Here is a 19,772-nt window from a genome sequence, read left to right as displayed (position 1 = left end):
AGTAGAGAAAGGATTAACACTATTAGGTTACCTTCTGTGGATCTGAATTCTTCTACTGAAGTACTTTTTACACCAACATTATCATCACTGTCACATTCTGTAAGGAAAAAACAATAAAGGTAACTGTATTTCTGAAAAAGTTATTGTACCATAATTTATGTACTTTCAATATTATTTTCAATGACATCTCTCATACCCAAACTTACTAGTTACAATTCATTAGTGTTACACTACTTTCCCACTAGGTTTTTCATTCAAATGCTTAGCAAATAATATTAAAAATGGTGAAAGATTAAAGTCTTCTGTTTTGAAAATCATATTCATTTATTTCTATAGAGATAACATCATAGGATTTAATTAAAAGTGCCTCTTACATGGTACAAACTCACTTACCTGATGTCTTATATGCTTTGATAATGAGACACTGAAGGCTTTATTAAATGATGTGACTAACCAGGTACTATAAAAGTCACTTAGGATTTGAACTACAGAGCCTAAGAAGACATGACGACTAAATGTCATGTGGGATCCTAGATGGGGTCCTCGGGCAGAAAAAGGACATTAGGGAATCCAAATAAGGAATCTAAATAAGGTTTGGACTTTAGTAATAATGTGTCAATACTGGTTCTTTAATTATGACAAATGCACCATGCTAATGTAAGATATTAATAATAGGGAAAACTGGGCATGTGGTACATAGGAACTCTCTGCACTTTCTTGACAACTTTTCTATAAATATAAAACTATTCTGAAAAAAGTTTATCTTAAAAAAATCCTAAACATAGTACTATCAATGACCTAATATTTGGCTTATCAGTTTACATTTAAATCAATGTATATCAATTTATATTGACATATTATATATATCAGTATATATGATATATGTCACGGTGATTATATCAGCATTTAAATAACAGAATGAGTCACATGGACTTATTTGCTTTTGTGCAAACATGTAAAAACTTAGAATATATTAATATGTTAAAAATTAAGGTTTTTAATTGTCTATAAATAAAAATCAAATCACAGTATTTCACTATATTCCTTTGCTGCAGAAATCTGTCATTACAAGTTATTAATCTTTGGCCATTCATTCCAGCAAAATACTTCAAATATTTCAAGCAATGTTGAAGGGAAATAAAACATTACATTTACAATCTAAAGAACAAAATGAAGCCTCTAAACATTAAGGACAAAGAGAAAATACTGAGGGGTTTCTGTGATTACTATTTAAAGTCAAGGTCAGTCAAAAGCAACATGTCATAAAAGACCCAACAATTCATCATTGCATGCAAGGCCTAAGGCAAAAGTGTAGCTTTGAATCACAGGAACTATTAATAACTTGATACTGAGTTGCAACAATTATAAAAGGTTTCTTTTGCCTCAATCAACCCCATCCATAGAACAGAAAAAATCATGAATGTTCTTTCCTATTTCAGTACTTTTGCACATGCACAGCATTAATTTCATGAAATAGATTTTTAAAATGGTATCCAAAGGGACAACCTATAGTCTCATTAACAGGCTGCGGAAACAATAGGCAGATAGACTTTTAGAATTAAGTTCAACAATTATTTTGTGTAATGTCTATTCTGTAGGCCATGACACTGCTTCAATCATTCATACTTGCATGGCACAGGTGAACTTTTATGCTTGATTTTTAAGATTACTTTAAAAATCTGTGTAATTGGTTTGATTCTATGGACACCAACTACAAGTAATGTTTCCAATCCTTCCATCCACAATCAAATGGATACAACAAAATCTTACGTCCATAAACCAGACCATCTAAGAAGAGCATTCAGATTCAACAAAAATTACCTTGTAGTAAAATCTTTTGCATTATATCTCCTTCTCAAGGGAACAAATATTGGTCCAAATAAGAAAAACACTGAAGATACTAACTTCTACGTACCCTGAAACATTTACATTGAATAGAGGAAAGGTGGAAAAAGCAATCAGAGGGGGTTTCTAGTGAATTTCTTAGAAATTGCATGTTGCAGTGCTCAAATAAGGTCATTTCAGTGCTTGTAGTTCTTATGCCAACATCATGAGGAACCTCTAAAGATGGTGCTTATTGCTTTAATTATGAGACAAAAGATCCTAGAGAAATTACAATGCTAACCATTTTCCTTGGCTATGTTCAGTACATAATCACCAGAACTCACAACCAAATCCTTTTATCTTCTGACAAAAAAAAAAGCAACTTCTTAAACGTTTTTTTAAAAAATCTCATATTTAATATCTTTATATATAATTTTGCAATGTCATTAGACTGCCACAGAACATCTCTCATTATCTTCATTCTCCAAGGACATGGTTAGACCCAATAATTCACATTGGGTGGCTATCTCTAAATAATGAAGTCAGGTATTTGTGTCAGCAAAAACCTCACCCTTAGCAGTTGATACTGATGAAAAGAAAAGCACTTGTTGTGTGGCAAGAGAAAAGTTAAACTCTTGCTTTTTTCCTCACCTATAAATGGGGTAATCTAACAATCCTAATTCATAGTGTGCAAAGAGAATTAAAAGAACACAGAAGAAGTTCTTTAAACATGTCTAAACATCTTTAAACACTACAAATATAAAAAGCAATTAGTATGGTGGCTGGCACATAATATACAATAAAGGTTAGTTCACCTTTCTCTTCTTTAAAACTAAACATTTAGGTGCCAAGTTATATCTGCATCTCTAAAACATAAGGCTTAAGTTAGAATAAAGGTATATTTGAGAATAAAATGTAAAAGGTCTAAAAGAAAAAGTCTACCTGGCCCTGCTGATTAGAATCACTGGAAAGGATCCTTGTATCTTGTTAAGTTTAAGAAAGAGAGGATGAGTGTAATATAAAATAGAATTGATAAAACATAAGGGGACCAAAGAGGCCAATTAAGGGCAGGTTAATAGAGCTATTTAAATGTCTCTACAAGAATTAATACATATATCATAGCTATAATTAAAATGTTGGTGCTGGAACCCTGATGCTCAGAAAAGAGAACAGGCCAAAAATGATACACATTTAAACCTCAAACTTAAAAGGCTCACCTTGCTACAAGGAGTATCTGACCTACCCTAACTAACCAAGTCAGAGACCTAAAAAAGTGCCAGTAGTAAAGCTATTTAACCTTTCCCCTCCCCACCAACCAAAAAAGAAATGCCTTAGAGTCAAATGACTGTGTATTGATATATGAACTCTGAATATCTGGTTTTACTGAGATAAGTATCTCCTATAAGACTTTCAAATAATTGAAAAAACTGGCAAAGGCTAAATTCTCCAAGTATAGGATACCATATGATCATTGATTCTCATGCCACTGTTCAAGAGATTCTTCCTGTTTATACAGGAATATCCATTCTAATAAAAACCACTTTCTCATCCTCGAAGTGGGTGAATTTCTGAAAAGTTATAAAGAATAAGAGACTCAAACTTACAACCATTTCTCTACGCTTTGGTGGAAAATTTAAAAACCTGAAAATCACCAGACTGCCTGAGTAATAATGGCAAATACAACAGAACCTCTTACTGTATGTTACTAACTATAAACTTTTGTTATATCATAAATATGAGAGTTCAGTTTGTTGGCTCATAACTGGCAACACTGAGACCATAATCCCCTGAAATTGTATGTAATATTGCAAATACATGTTTATTTGGGTACAGAAAGCTTTCATCAAATTCTCAAAAATATCCAGTGACCTCAACCCCAAAACCATACTCCTTTAAGAAACTGACTCATTGTCAAATCTGAAGACAAGAAGGAACACCACGCTAAGCTATATGCAAGGAGTTATTCTGGCATTCTTGTAATAACCAAAGTTACCTAAAGGCCCAACAAGAATTATTAACATATTATTAGTGGACTTTGAGAGATCTTCTAAGTCCCATTATATGTTAAATGTCATTCTGTAACAGAAACTATTACTCTACTATTCACGAAGCCATTTGTTAGGAAAGGAGATGGAATAAAGGGTTATCCAAGAAACTGATTTTTCTTTGATTCCATTCAAGTTTACTACCAGACAACTTGATGCTTTAAAAGTCTTCCATAAAGAAAATATTTTGTCTTAAATCAGATAACTAAATCTGAACATACAAAGATTCCATATATATTTTTTAATTTTAGAGTTACAAAAGCATTATATAATTCATTAGATCCTTAAATCTATAAAGATAAAATCTCTTCACTTAAAAAGTCTACACTTCTTTAGCCACTTAATTATTTTCATTACCTTAAAAATGTAGTGACTAGGAATCATATTTTATTTTTATGGTAGTAATAAAAAAAATAGCTACTGTTTATTAAAGCACCCAAAGTGCTTTATATACTGTGCTAGACACTTACACACATTACTAATTCTTACAACCTTACAGATTAAAAAAGTTAAGTAACTTGCCTGAAATCACACAGCTAGGAAGCAGCAAAGTTACCATGTGAATCAAAACCCATGCCTTTCTTTATGCACTGCATGATCTCTGCATTTCAGAAAAATTGAGAATAAAGTACACATGTGCCTCCAAAGAGTAATAAGTTCAAGTGAGTACTGAAGATGAATGAATGACCAAAAAATAAAAAGAAAGAATACCCAGAGCATGATAGGGATTCACAAGGCATAATCAGCAGATATTAATAACCTGTATCTTACCTCCAACCCTAATACACCCACGCTGGCCTACTCATATGCAACTCTCATTCCAAACAGAACTGAAATAAGAGGCAAATCTGTAACAGTTTTCACAATCTAAATGATTAAAAAACAAATGTTCCCAAAAGCAGCAGCATAAGAGAAGGAAAGGTGGTTGGCCTTCACAGGTAAAACCTTAAGTATTTTACAGGATATTAAGTAGACGTTATTGAGGATTGGGGAAGGGATAGTAAAAGAGTAGAAGAGAAAGAGGTTTTTTTTTTAAAGGGAAGCTAAAGAGAAACAGTGAATGAAAACAGAAATTAGAGAATAGGAAGATAATATTCAGTACCAAGGCATGACATTAATATGCAGAGTTAATTTTCCTTTATAATCTTGCATCATTATTCTGCTTTAAAGACCACAGTAGGGCTAGCAGATCACTGATTCCTAACTTTGCAGAAGTGAATTAATCCACTGTAATTAGTGATTAGAGCAAAATTCTTCAGAATGGGTTTTTAATCACAATGTGGTTTCAAATATATTGAAAGAAAAAAATATCTGGGAGGCAAGCAGAGTTGGAAAATATAAGGGCACATAAAAATGCCAAAAATTAGCCACTGTTTTTCATTGAGATTCTGAATCCCTATATTTACATCCTTTCTTAAATACAGGGAAGTGAAACTGGAAATCAGGACTCCTTTCACTGAGTAATCTCACTAAGGTAGAGAAGAGAGTACAAGTTCCAGCAATAAGATAAGAGGTAGCCACTCCTTCTCCAAGGACCTAATGGCCTATCATGGTTTCATTACTCTGTCAACCTCTTAAAGGATCTTTTTTTTTTTTTTGCATTGCCATGTATCATTTATTGCTTTCTGGTTTTCACCTATAAGCACATTACTGTCTAAAAAATAGAAGGTAAATCCCAGCACTTTGGGAGGCTGAGGTGGAAGGACTGCTTGAGGCCAGGAGTTTGAAACCAGCCTGGGCAACATAGTAAGACCCCTCTCTCTACAAAAACAGGAAAAAAAAAAAAGAAAACTGATGGTAAACCTGGAATTGCAGAAACAAAAGTAAATATGAATTCTGAGCTTTCAAAATTGTAGTAACATATTTCAATGCATAAATATATATTTTATATACATGAATATAGATTTTTATCTACTAGATCAAAAAAGGCTCCAGAAAATTATTATGAATTCATCCTCCTTCTAAAACACTAAAGAATGAAAGTAACATAAGGGAAAGATAAGCAAGATAGAAGTATGAGAGCACAATGGTTTAGTGAGCAGGCAACACTGGTTCACTAGTGGACAGCAGTTTATTGGTTTCCTCTTAGCAGTGAAGTCTCCTCCTCTTGGGCGGTTTGCACTGTGATTGCAGCTGCATACCTTTGGTGGTATCAGATATGCTATTTAATAAGGCACACATCATATCTCCCTCTAAGTGGTGAGGGTTTAGTATATGAGCTGGCCTCTGAGTCTTCTTAAATTGATTCTCTAGCTCCAGAAAACCTTGATCTCCTGAGAGGATGGTGAAAGGAATTTGCTTGGGTAGTTGTTCATCTAGACGGCCAGCCTAAGTTAGAACAAATGGCATAGGTTGATAAAAATCAGCATGAGTTTCAAATCAAGTTATATCTATTTTACAATGAATACATACCTAGGAAGGTATATTAAGCTTCTTCCCTAGTCCCTGTCAAGGATCTCCTTCATAAATGAAATATGCCACATTTAATCAAATACGAAATGCCATCAATTATATGATAAGCTATTTTATGTGGCATGAAGGAAAAAAATAAAGCCAAAACAAAAGTTCAATAGAGGGCCCCCACATAAAGCTGGAATGCCAAAGGGCTATGTGTTCAATGTAAGGGTAAATAAGAAATAAATCTGCCATAGAGAAAAGGTAAGCAAGGTAATTTATATGATTCAATCTTGGCACTGGATAGAGGAAAAAAAGAACTCTCTTGTGCTTTAAACTGTAAACAGCAGTCAACAAGTTTGCAGAGTAAATGCCCATTATCAGTGTGACACATAAGCCCTAAAGCAGAAAATTTCATTTAAAGTGGGTCTCAGGTTGGTAGTTTCTCTAGGTAACTGGCAGAGGCAGAAGCAAATGCAAATTATATCTAGGTCAACAGTGTTTGTTCAGGTACCTCTCAATTTCATAGAGGTTAAAATGTGAAAGTGTCTTAGCATGTATCGAATACAGTATCAGCACTATTCATAAATAGTTGAAGGAGGTCTACTATATATGGCTGAAGGCCTGCTAGGAGTTGGGGCTAAGGCAGCAAATAAATATGCTATGGGCTCCTGCCCTCATGGTAGTCATAAGCAGAACCTGAGGCTGAAGGTTTTACATAAAAATATACTACTGAAGAATGATTTATACACTGTCATTAAAATTCAAGTGGAAAAAAAATTCCAAGTGGATCCTAGACTCACATTAGATTTTGAATAAAATAATGACTCACATGCATACATATGGCAAAATCAGCAGCATCTTTTCTTTTACTACAGCGAGGATGAAGGAAGAAGCATCCAATCCTGTTCAGGTAATTATAGATCTTACAGTTGAGTGGAGGTTTCCAATTGGTGTTTCCTCCTATTAATTTCAGAAAAGACATAAATGATAGTTAAACAGGGGAGGAAAAGGCTGACAATTGTACCAAGGTAAAACATATACTAGAAAAATTTTTTCTAGAAGGGAAAGTACTAGATTAGAATGTGGGAAAACTTAGTCCTAGCACTGGCATCACCATCTTGTTGCTCTACAATCTTGGGAAGGTAGACCAACTTCCCTGAATCTCTCTACTCATGTGAAAACTCACAGGGCAGAATCAAAAGTAATTTGTGTGAATATTCTTTGAATGGCATCAATCTATATGAATGCAAGAATTAGTGGTTTTTATAAATGTCATGGCTGTTTAGTGGATAGAAATGTTGGGCAATCAGCAAAGCTACACTTACTAAAACATTACACTAGCTAACTTATCCAGGTCAGTATGTTTCTATCTTTAGTCTCAATCTTCTCTTTACATGCTATTTCCTATCAAACATGAACTGTATCACATGCTCATTATATTAAACCTCTGTAAACCAAAGAAGCCTCTCCTCCAGGTTGGTAAACACTTTGTAAAGAGACTTAGATGAAGTTGCACTCTTATAAATAGCAAGAATGAAGAAGCAGTATGGCATGTCGAAAATAATGCTAATTCTATAGCTAAGGTGCCAAAGTTCAAAAGCTAACGCTGCTATTTATTCATTTTAAAATTTTGGAAAAAAAAATAAAATTAGCCTGCTTCTTTGTATTTTAAAAGGAAGAAAACCATAATAATCAGTAACTATGTTAGTACCAATCAATAATGCCTATAGCACATTGTAGATGTTGAATAAAGCCTTTTTCAGTCTATATTAAAAGATCCATAAACTGGGTCAAAAAACAAAGCTAACATTTACCATAGAGACTCAAAAAGAGAAAAATATTCTAGCAGAGAACTATAATGCAAAATAACAATATTCCAATTATGTTCCTATGTTCTGTTCAGGAAGATTTAAGGGGGGTTTAAGCCTTTTTAAATGAACCATATTCTAGGGGCAGATAGAGGGGTCTTTGTAAATGTTTTTCTTATTAACCCTACCTTGAAAGCCCCAAATAAATGTTCCTTGGTTTAGATGCCCTGGTAGATGACCAAAAAAATTGGACCAGTTATCAAAATCCACAAAGACTATATGAGTCATGGTTCGTAGGTAATCCAAATCTGGAAGCTCAACAACTTCCTCCTCTGAGAAGAGAGAAACATTAACATGAATTCAGTAGGAACTTAAAATCATTCTAATTTCTCAAGTCTAAAAGATATTAATCTTACAAGTTATTCATCTACATTTAAACCTTTTTGTGAAATCCAAATCCATACAAGACACAATTTACACTTAAATCAGATAAAAATATTCTGAATATTTCATAAATGTGATTTTATATCCTTTTTGCAAATATTTGCCATTGATCCTAAGGCTTTTTTTTTTAGTGACAGGGTCTTGCTCTCTCACCCAGATTAGTGGCAGTAGCCTTCAAACCCCTGGGCTCAAGTGATCTTCCTGCCCTAGCCTCCCACGTAGCTGGGTCTACAGGCATGCAGCACCATGCCCAGATGATGTTTTTTATTTTTTGTAGAGATGGGGTTTCAATATGTTGTCCAGGCTAATCTCAAACTCCTGGCCTCAAGCAACTTTCCTGGCTTGGCCTCCCAAAGTGCAGGGATTATGGGCGTGAACCACTGTGACTGGTTCTAAGCCTGTTTAAAAGTCATTTATGAAAGGAATTTTTTAAAAAATTAATGTACTGGAAGAACTAGAAGGCCAAGTTTTAAGTCTAAATAACTAAGAGTTTGCACCATCCATATAAAATTTCAAGGTTACCCATTAAGAACCTTCTTGACATCAGAATTTGGTTCTTTTCCTAATCTAGACCGATTTATTAGTAGCCCTCAGGCTTCATGATTAAACATCCTAGAGAGCACCTCGCACCATAAAAATATCTTTCATTTTCCCCCATTCTTCAACTCTCTTTCACCCTACCCTTTACTTTGTTTCATACCTTTTCACTTTGACAAGACCTTAAAGTTTCTAGTGACAGCAATGCAAACATTCAAGTGTTATATTATTTTTTAAAATGAATAGCTTCTACTCTGCCTAATAGTGATTCCCTCAAATGTACTACCCCTCCCATTTCCAAACTACCTTACATCTTTCCTCTACATGTTCAATAATTCTAGATTTAGATACTACAGTCATCTTTCATCAAACATAGACTAACATAAATTCCCAAAAAATAATCAGAAGAGCAAAAGAAAAGCATAAAATAATATAAAACAGTGTGACCACTATTTCACTGTTTGGAGTAGAGTAGATAGTCCATAATTTAATCATTTCTCACTTAAAACATGCCACCACCAAAGGTGATGTTGAGATCTACATATGCTGTAAAGCAAGCCTGTAAAAATTCAATGTTTCATTAAAATATTTTACTAGCAAAAAATTTCACATATTCTCATTGTCTCCACACTATGCTGTATAACTCACCAAGAGTTAATATTTATTTAAAAGGATATAGACTTAAAATTATACTCTAAAAAATTATACTTCTAAACAAAATGAAAACATACCACTCTTCCAGACTTGTTTAATCCTACCATATGGAAGAAGGAAAGTCCAGAATAAATACAAACAAGGGAATTCAGACCACAATTTTCCCCTTAATTTCTTGCCACCAATTTTAACTCTACATCTACTTCTTATTTTAACTGTGTGTTAAAGCTTCACTTCCAAGTAGATCATAATAAAAATATATAAATGGTTAAATGACCTTTAATTTCTTAAACTAAAGAATAAGTCCAAATAGAAACAACAAAATTCATTTATCTTTTTAGTGAAACTAAATATATGAAAAATGATAGTAATGTCCAGGATTAACTTTCAAATCTGACTTTCAAAAAGACTATCAATTTCCTTCATCTTCAAAATCCCCACATCTTTTGTAAAAGGAAACAAATGGTATCCTAAATACATATTATTTCAAGCCAACACATATCCTCCGTTCCCTTAAGTTTAGAAAGTGTATACATGAAGTAATAAGAATACAAATGCCTAAAAAGTATATGCTGTAGTAATTAACTAACCTATCATTCTGTTTCTTGCTTCAAAATTGAATTATTAATTTTTACAAAAATGGGTACACTGAACGTAAGTTTCTATATTATTACATGAAATTTGCACAGAGTTGTAAAGCCATACCTATATTCTGACAGCTTAGGTCATTCTCAGCTCCTTTATCCATGTCTGAATTTTTCGGATAGCTTACTGATGGTTTTAGTTTTCTCTCTGTATGTGAGGCACTGGCAGTAAACTTGTACGGGCTTGATTTTTCAGATCCAAAATGAGCCACACTGGGTTTCTGTAAGAAGCAATGTTTTCTATGGAAGTGCTGCTGTGCACTCGTAGGATCATGAAATGCTTTTGTGCAGGTGCCACACTTGATTACATACTGCTGCTCCTCCTCATCACTCTTTTCTTCTCTGTGCACTTGATGAATATGAGTGTTCATGTTGGTTAAATTCTGTGCTGTTGCTGAACACAAACTGCAACGAAACCATAGTTTACCTTTATCCAGCATGACTTGGAGACATCTACTATAATCTTCCTTTCGGTTGACTTTACAGATGTAACTCTCACGGCAACCACAGGTTAACTGATTACTGGTCTCTATTACTGGAAAATCATCCTCAGTTTTAATTGAAGTTTCAGTTTTTTCTGACACAAACACATAATCTATGCTGTGATGCTCCTTATAATGATTCAAAAATGCTTCTTCCATATTAAAGATAAGATCACAAAGCCCACAAAAGTATTTAATCTTTATCTCATTGTCATGCTCATCTTGGCAATGGCGGTGTAATGTTTCTATCTTATGAAAAGTTTTTCTGCAATGGGCACAACTGTATCTATGAAACCTGTGACTTGTCAAAGACTTGCAGTGCTGTTTTACACATTCTTGGGAATCAAACATGTCTTCACAAATTCGGCATTGCCATTTGCCCCTTGGAGGATTGTTTGCCAGGGAATGATCGATAATAGTAACAGTTGAAGGCGGCTTGTTAGCAGTCAAATTACTCACCAGAGTTGTAGACGATGATGGCAAAGTTTCACCTTCTACCTCATCCATCTCATAAAAATATCTGTGTCCATTATGAAATTCAGTCACATGTGCCATGATAGTATCTTTCCTCGTTAACTCCTTTTTGCAGGTCCGACACCAGAAAAGAAAGTTATTTAAATGTGCCCCTCCATGAATCCGGCTCATGTGTAAACGAATGACCCCTGAATCTTCACACACCTTTCCACAGACCACACACTTATAACACATAGTGTTTGCTAAGAAAACATGTTTTTCTACTGCATCTTCACTTGGGAATCGTTGATTGCATTCACAAAACCAGGTTTTAACCATTGGCTTTTCTTTCTGGACACAAACTACACCTTCATTGCTTTTATCTTCTAAATTCATCTTCTTTTTTGGAATGGCACTGCAATCCTGAGAGCTAGATTCTTTAATAGACATAGTTCTTTTAAGCGATGAAAATTTTGATTGGTCTAACAATAAATGCAAGTCAGAAGGATGTTTGTTCCCTTCACTGATGTGGCAATAAAGTAAGACTGATTCTTCCACTGAGTTAATGACTCGGATTTTGTGTCCTGAATTCTGCTTGTGATTTTGGGTGCTGGTTTCATCCACAAAGACTTGGTTGCAATTAGGACAATAACCTCTTAATATGAATTTCTCTGCAACCTGGGTAATGCTCTTCTCAGCTACAGCTACAGGACCAGCATTTCGACAACGAACTCTAAATTGAATTAAAAAAAACTCTTTCATAAGTACTGTCAAAATAAACCATCACTGCATTTTACTGTAGGAATTATATAATAACCAATGTATAAATAAGCACTAAAAGATACTTTTCAATAAATATGCAGATGACATGATATCTATCATCTCAAAATACCTGAGTATTATCTACATTTTGTCTTTTAACAAAAATACAAAAAGTAAAACTAGATTCAAAAGATTTTTCTTTACTTCAGGCTAATTTTACAAAACTAAAATCTGTATCAAATGCACTGATAGAGGACCTTATCAGACAAGCAAATTATGAGACTATTAATGGTAATTAAACTGTATGAAAGAACACTATGGTAATTCTAGGCAACCTAGCACCTATTCTTTAAGAACTGATTAATTGTCTGTCAGGAAAATGTCATGCCCATAGTTGCTTTTGCATTAGAAAACTAGGCTCAATAAAACCACACACTATTCCACAAATTAACTCATAATAAATTGACTTCTCTAGGGAAAATGAAAAATGGAACAACTGTGCTTTAACTATCTTCCCTTAATTACTAAACACCAAAGAGGAAAGACGTGCTACATTTAATATATTCTAAAAGAGGAAAATTATACAAAATATGGTTTCTAATTATAGTGGAATTAAATTGAAAAGGAGAATTAAAAAAATCCCTAAATGTTTAGAAATTAAATCCCTATATGTAAAATTTCTAAATCTTCAGAAGTTAACATATTTCTATTAAACCTATAGGTCAAAGAAGAAATCAAAAGCGAAAAGATAAAGTTTTTATAGAACATTTTTTAAACAGTATCTTATTGAGACATAATTCACATACCATATAATTCACCCATTTAAGGTGTACAATTTCAATGGTTTTTCATATATTCACAGAAATGTGCAACCATAACTATTCTCAATTTTAGAATACTGCATCATGTCAAAAAGAAACCCCATACCCTTTAGCTATCACTTCCCTTTTCCCCTATGCTCACTCTCAATGCCAAGCAACCACAGAGCCCTAAGCAACTACTTTCTGTCTCTATAAAGTTCCCTATTTTAGAATTTCATATAAATGGAACCATATAATAAGTGGACATTTTGTTACTGGCTGATTTCACTGGGCATCATGTTTTCAAAGTTCATCATGTTTGTAGCATGTATCAGTATTTCATTCTTTTTCATGGCCAAATAATACTCCATCATATGGATATAACATATTTTTTTAATCCATTTGTCAGCTGATGGACATCTGGGTTGTTCCCACTTTTCAGCTATTATGAATAATGCTGCTATAAACAAACATACAAGTCTTTGTGTGGACTTATGTTTTCATTTCTCTTAACTGTATACATGGAGTAGAAATTGCTGGGTCACATGGTAACTATGTTAAATTATTTGAGGAATGAAAACATAAAATATTTTTAACTGAATAAAAATGAAAATACAACTTATCAAAATCTGTGAGATGCAGGTAAAGCAATACTTAGAGGGAAAATTTATATTTTAAATGTTTATATTGAAAATGAAGATTCAAAGTCAGTCTAAGTTTCCACCCTAAGCTAGAAAAAGATAAGCAAATTAAAGTCAAAGTATAAAGAACAGAAATTAATTAAAAAGAAAATGGGCAAACAACAGAGAATCAAACATTGGTTGTTTCAAAAGTCAACAGAAATTTGAGATAGATTATAAAAATAAACTTAAAAGCTAAAAAAATCAAAGCTAAATTTAAAAAAATGAAATAACATATTCTTGAAGCAAGAACAGGCAAAGATTTCTCAGACAGGACACAGCATAATCATGAAAAAATAATCTGAATTTACTATTCTAAAGGCAAACAATCTAATTTTTAAAATAGGCAAAAGCCATGAGCAGGCATTTCACAAAGATAAACAAATGGCCCATAATAAGCATATGAAAAAGTGCTCAACATCATTGTTCATCAAGAAAATGCATATAAAAACCACGAGACACAAGAATAGGAAAAATGAAAAAGACTAGCAACATCAAATGTTAGCAAGGATGAAGTATAACTAGAACTCTCATACCTCGCTGGTAAAAATGTAAACTGGTACAACCACTTTGGAAAAATGTTTAGTGGTTTCTTATAAAGTTAAATATACACCTACTTTTGAACCAGCAGTTCCATTTAGATATTCATCCAAGAGAAATGAAAACATACGTCCACAAAAATACTTGTACAAAATATTCATAAGAGCTTTATTCATAGTAGCTATAAATTTTAAACAACCCAAATGTCCATCAACATGAGAATGGATGAACAAATTGTGCTACAGTCATACAACAGAATACTACTTATGATTAAAAAGGAACAATGTACTAAACAATAAATCTCACAGATATTATTATGACAAACATAATTCCATTTACATGATTCTATTTACATGAAAGTTCTCGAAGCGATAAAACTGATGTAAGGTGCAAAAAATATCAGAACAGAGATTGCCTATGGGTGAGGGGGTGGGAAATAATCAGGAAGGGACACAATGGAGCAATTATGCATCACGATAAGACTGTGGGTTGAATAGGTGTATCCACTTGTCAAAACTGTAGAAGTTGATCTGTAGACCTCAATGAACTTAAATTTTATCTCAAAAACAAAAAACTTAAAAATAATTAAAGAGAGTAGAGAATATATAGAAGTATAAATAAAACAAGAATGGCAGTGATGATAATTGTTAAAGCTGGGTGATGGGTACATGGGTGTTCATTATACTATTCTGTTAATTTCTATAGTTGAAATTTTTCATGATAAAGAATTAAAAATAAAAATAAAAGGCAGAACCAGGATTTGAACTCATGAAACATAAGTCAGCACCAGGACTGTTAACCATTATATTCTACTGCCTCAGTTTTATTGAGAACATATTTTACTTGAAGGTTTGTGGAAACAACTGTTCCACTTAAACAAATGCAATTGTGTCACTTCATAGAAAACAAACTTTTAATGTATGTTAAAGAAAAAAAAAAGGGACCTAAGAAACATAGCATCTAAGTGCAAACTACAGATTTATCATGATTCCAACCAACCAACTTTTAAAAACTTCATGAGATAATCAGGGAAATATGAAAACTGACTTGAGTCAACTGATGATATTACGAAACTATTCATTTTTTTAAGGTGTCATAATGGTATTACAGTTACTTTTTTTTTTTAAAAAAAGAAGAGTCCTTTATCATTTACAATACCTCCTGAAGTATTTATAGATGAAATAATATGATGTCTAGGATTTTCTTCAAAATAATTTGTGAGAGTAGGAATATAAATGAAACATGACTGTCACGTGTTGATAACTACTAAAGCTGGGTGAAAAGTATTTTGGGGCTCATTATACTGTTCTCCCTACTTTCCTATATTGCTTAAAATTTTCCATTGTAAAGATAAAGAAAAAAAATCCTTCTTGATTACTTGACAAATTTGGCCTCTCACTGAGATTTAATCTTTCACATGTATATGATACTTTCCATTCTGGTTGATTTAAAGCCAAGGTTCTATTTTAACCCTCTCCTTCCCCTACTCACAATCACAGAACACATATAGGAAAAAACTTAAAACTGTTAGCTTGTCTTACATAGACAGCAATATCAATATATCCACTTCTTCAAAGTCTGTAACTTTTCTCATTATGCTAAATTTGGTTAATTTCCAGGCAAATGTATATTCTCATTTTAAAAGGAGAGAAACATGAACTAGAAAAGTATTTGTTGAATCTTCTCACTAGTAAACAGCTCATTAGGATTGCCTCACAGCCCAAGGCTAGACCTGTACAAACCTGAAATGGGCAGTGAGCTCCATGTGGGAACGCAGTGTCTGGTGGCAGGCCACACACTTAACTTGAAATGGAACATCTTTGCATAGAGAGATCAAAAGTTTCTTTGCAAAAGATGGAAATGATATTGGATGTGCTATTCCTTTGTCATCTGAAAGACAAAATAAACTATAACTTGCAAAGTTATCTGAGTACAGAGTGACCCAACCTTTCTCCCCTTGGTCTTTCACAACACCAACTGGCGTAAGTAAAAGAAGACAGTTATTTGTGTAATAAAAATCTAAGGGAAGCCACTTTCTGGCCTTAAATACAAAGGATGCTTTAACACTCAAATTAAAATTTGAGTCTTAAATGCAGAGGAATACCCAACTTGCTAGATATCGTGGATATAACAAAAACATTATCTTGAATAAATGTTTTCTTCCCAAGTTTCTCTTCACTCCTCAAAGTAAACTTTACTCATAAGTACAAATAAATATTGACAATCTTTTAAAAAATAAAAGACTGAGATAACAATCTTTCACTTCCATGGTTCTAAAACTAATACGGGGATAAATAACCTCAAGAATGATCTGAGAAGTATAGTAAATCAGCAAAGGTTAAAATAGTTTAATAATTTTCAGAAGAAGAGTATTAACATACCACCCAGTTTAAAACTCTGATGAAAATGATTCTTTCCAGACATATGCTGCAAACACTCATCCTTGCTGCTAAAAAGAAGGAAGCAATTTGGACACGCAAAACACTGAATAATCTGAGGAAGAAGGTTGTTGTTATGTCCATCATCTGTGGTTTCCTAAAATATAAGGCAAAGCTGTATTACAAACAACTAAAATCAATACTCAACTTCTTAAAATCAACTTCAAAATTTCCCATTATTTATTTAGAATATCCTGTATCAATTTCTAACATGAAAACTTTTCTATCCTAATCTGATTATGGAACTTTTACCACAAACAAGGTCCCATATGTAAAATTTTTAGGTTTTTTTCCTCAAAAATAAATTACAGCTCTTTCTGTAATAAATATACAAGTACATTTACTTTCTATGTATTTTTCATTTTTTACATTCATATGTAATATTATATAAGTGCATAAATGTATTCACACCACATATACTTTTTCTAATGTTTTGCTTTGTTCACTCTACCCTGTAAGCATTGTTTACAATATGTATTCTCCCAAACATTCCTCCATGCTTAATCATTTCTAAAGATATATAGAAATAAACATATAAGGGGAATGCCATTGTTTTATCAAATATTATCATCTTAAAGACTCTTTTGCCTATTAGTTTTCTCATTCCATAATATACAATGACAATGAAATCCCTAAAAACTAGTATAGTTCTAATTCTAATTCTAAATCCCTAAAAATCAATTGGTACAGCTCAATGGTTGCAAACTATGCCATGGTGTGAATCTATTCAATTTAGTCAACCATTCATTTCTAGATTTTTTTTTTTTTTTTAGTTTTGGCTTTTTTTCCTCACTAAAAACAACGATGATGTAAACATCCTTGAATATATATCCTTACTTATAGGTGCTTTTTCCCGTCATTATCAAGAGTGGCTTTATAGGGCTAACGGGTACACATATTTGAAGATTAAAAGATATTGTATAATTGCTTTTCAAAAAGGCTCTACCAATTCACATATCCTATAGCACTGAATGAGCCTGGCAACAATAGATTTTATGGATCTTTTTCATTTCTGCCAGTCTGACAGATGATACTTATTTTTACTTTAATGTCATTTCCTGTCTGTGAGTTTGAGCATTTATTTATACATTTGTTTTTCTGTTGGATGTGTTCTTCTGTGAATTTCTTAGTCATATCTTTTAGCTTTATTTTTCAATTGTTTTGCTCTCTCCCCTTCTGGTCAATTTGTATCAGTCCTTTGTTATCAAAATTAATTATTTGTCTCATCCTCCATTTTGCAAATATTTTTCTAAACATTTTTAATTTTGTTTATGATCACTTTTAAAATTTTGATATACTCAAGTAGGCATGTCTTTTCTAGCATCTAGGCTTCCAAACCTGTTTAAGAGGCACTTCTATTCTAACACTGGAAATTAAAAAAGAAAAGTGTATATTTATATATGTATGTATGTGTGTGCTTGTTATAAATATAATTTAACTTCTTGTTAATGATCATTAGAGTAATAGCCTTAAAATTATATTGTGCTTTCTTAAATTTAGTACTCTTAATGCGAATAATATCAAAATAGTTTGTATAGTACTTATAAGATACAAGAGAGAAGAGACAGAAAATTTACATTTATATTGAGCACAAGTCAAGCACCACACTAGGGTTCTGGATGTTTATCCATTTAATCCTTTTAATAAATCCATGTGGTACTATTTTCATTATTTACAACTGAGAAAAGTTGAAATTGACCAACTTACCACCCTCTACCCCAAATATAAGTTGTACCCCTAGAAAAGATAATCCTAGCATTCAAATCCAGCTTTATATCTTGATTATGAATTCTATGCTCTTTTCACTACTCCCTCCTCCTCGACTCCTGTTTTGAGAGCCGCACAGAAGAAATAACCATCAGGAGCACATTTTGCATTCCAATTAGAAGGTTCTAAATGATAAGAGCTATAAAGATATTTACTAACCACCAATTTATACAAGTTTCTCCTACTTGAAGAACTCTAAACTAAGTAAATAAAATCATTTTTAGTTTAATTGTGAATTATAAATGGATTCAATATAAAGCTTGTTTAAATGATTTTCTTAATAAAAATAAAATGTGATTCTACATAAAATTTTGTTAGAACATACCTATTACAAAACTATGGCATATTTGTAAATACCTTCTATAAACTGGGGGAAGGAATGAGAAATAGGATATCTAGTAAATTATTCAACTCCTTTTTACCATATTCCTGGTTACATTAAAATAAAATCCACCATTATAAACTTGTGTATCAAAAAAAGTAGACCACAGTAAGATACTACTTTACATCTACTAGGATGGCTAAATTCAAAAAGACAGGTAATAATAATTACTGACAAGGATGTGGAGAAATTGAAACCTGCATACATTACTGGTGGGAAAGGGAAATGGTGCAGTGTGCTGGACAACAGCTTGGCAGTTCTTCAAAAAATTAAAGAGTTATATGACTGAACAATTTAACTCATTAGAGAAGTTAAAACATATGTCCACAAAAAGACTTGGATATTTGTTTATAGAAGCACTGTTCATAATAGCCAAAAAAGTAGAAACAACTCAAATGTCCATCAACTGATGAACTGATAAATAAAATTTGGCATACATCCATACAATGAAATATTATTTGGTAATAAAAAGGAATGAATTACTTATACATGATAAAACCTTGGCTATACCTTGGAAACATTATGGCAAGTGAAAGAATCTAGTCACAAGGACCACGTTTGATTCCATTTATATGAAATGTCCAGAAGAGATAAATCTATTGACAAAGTATTAATAGTTTAGTGGTTGCCTAGGGAGGGGGAGAATAGGCTAGCAAAGGAGAAAAATCACCTTAGATGACATAATACCCTTAGAAACAGAATAAAGAGTGAAAGCCGTATGGACTCACAAATGACACTGAGGCACAAAGAAGCTTACAGTATATCCACCATCACAAAAAAGGGAAAAAAGCAGGAAGCTATCTGGTGATATAATACCCATGGGATGGCTTTAATGTGAAAAGTCACTAGAAACTCGCTATTCAAAGTGTGACCCAAGGACCAGCAGCAATGGCATCACCTAGAAGCTTTCTAGAAATATGAATCTAGGCCGGGCGCGGTAGCTCACGCCTGTAATCCTAGCACTCTGGGAGGCCGAGGCGGGTGGATCGCTCAAGGTCAGGAGTTCAAGACCAGCCTGAGCAACAGCGAGACCCTGTCTCTACTAAAAATAGAAAGAAATTATCTGGCCAACTAAAATATATATAGGAAAAAAAAAAAAATTAGCCGGGCATGGT

The 19,772-nt window shown here is 33.0% G+C and overlaps 1 protein-coding gene across 2 annotated transcripts in view; it reads right to left on the bottom strand.

Annotated features, from left to right (window-relative positions):
* Positions 1-19,772, bottom strand: part of ZNF451 (zinc finger protein 451) — a 68,408-nt gene that overhangs the window by 9,998 nt on the left and 38,638 nt on the right. For both annotated transcript variants that reach the window (XM_045543790.1, XM_045543791.1), the window contains 7 exons: positions 16,452-16,605; positions 15,813-15,960; positions 10,415-12,021; positions 8,263-8,406; positions 7,096-7,226; positions 6,011-6,197; positions 32-97 (listed from right to left, as the gene is read on the bottom strand). In XM_045543790.1, the coding sequence (XP_045399746.1) occupies positions 32-97; positions 6,011-6,197; positions 7,096-7,226; positions 8,263-8,406; positions 10,415-12,021; positions 15,813-15,960; positions 16,452-16,605 (2,437 nt within the window). The remainder of the gene's footprint in view (positions 1-31; positions 98-6,010; positions 6,198-7,095; positions 7,227-8,262; positions 8,407-10,414; positions 12,022-15,812; positions 15,961-16,451; positions 16,606-19,772) is intronic.

Source organism: Lemur catta, chromosome 2, assembly GCF_020740605.2.
Source record: "Lemur catta isolate mLemCat1 chromosome 2, mLemCat1.pri, whole genome shotgun sequence".
Lineage (NCBI taxonomy): Eukaryota > Metazoa > Chordata > Mammalia > Primates > Lemuridae > Lemur > Lemur catta.
Note: the sequence above shows the minus strand (reverse complement) of the source record. Positions and strands in the feature narration are given on the sequence as shown.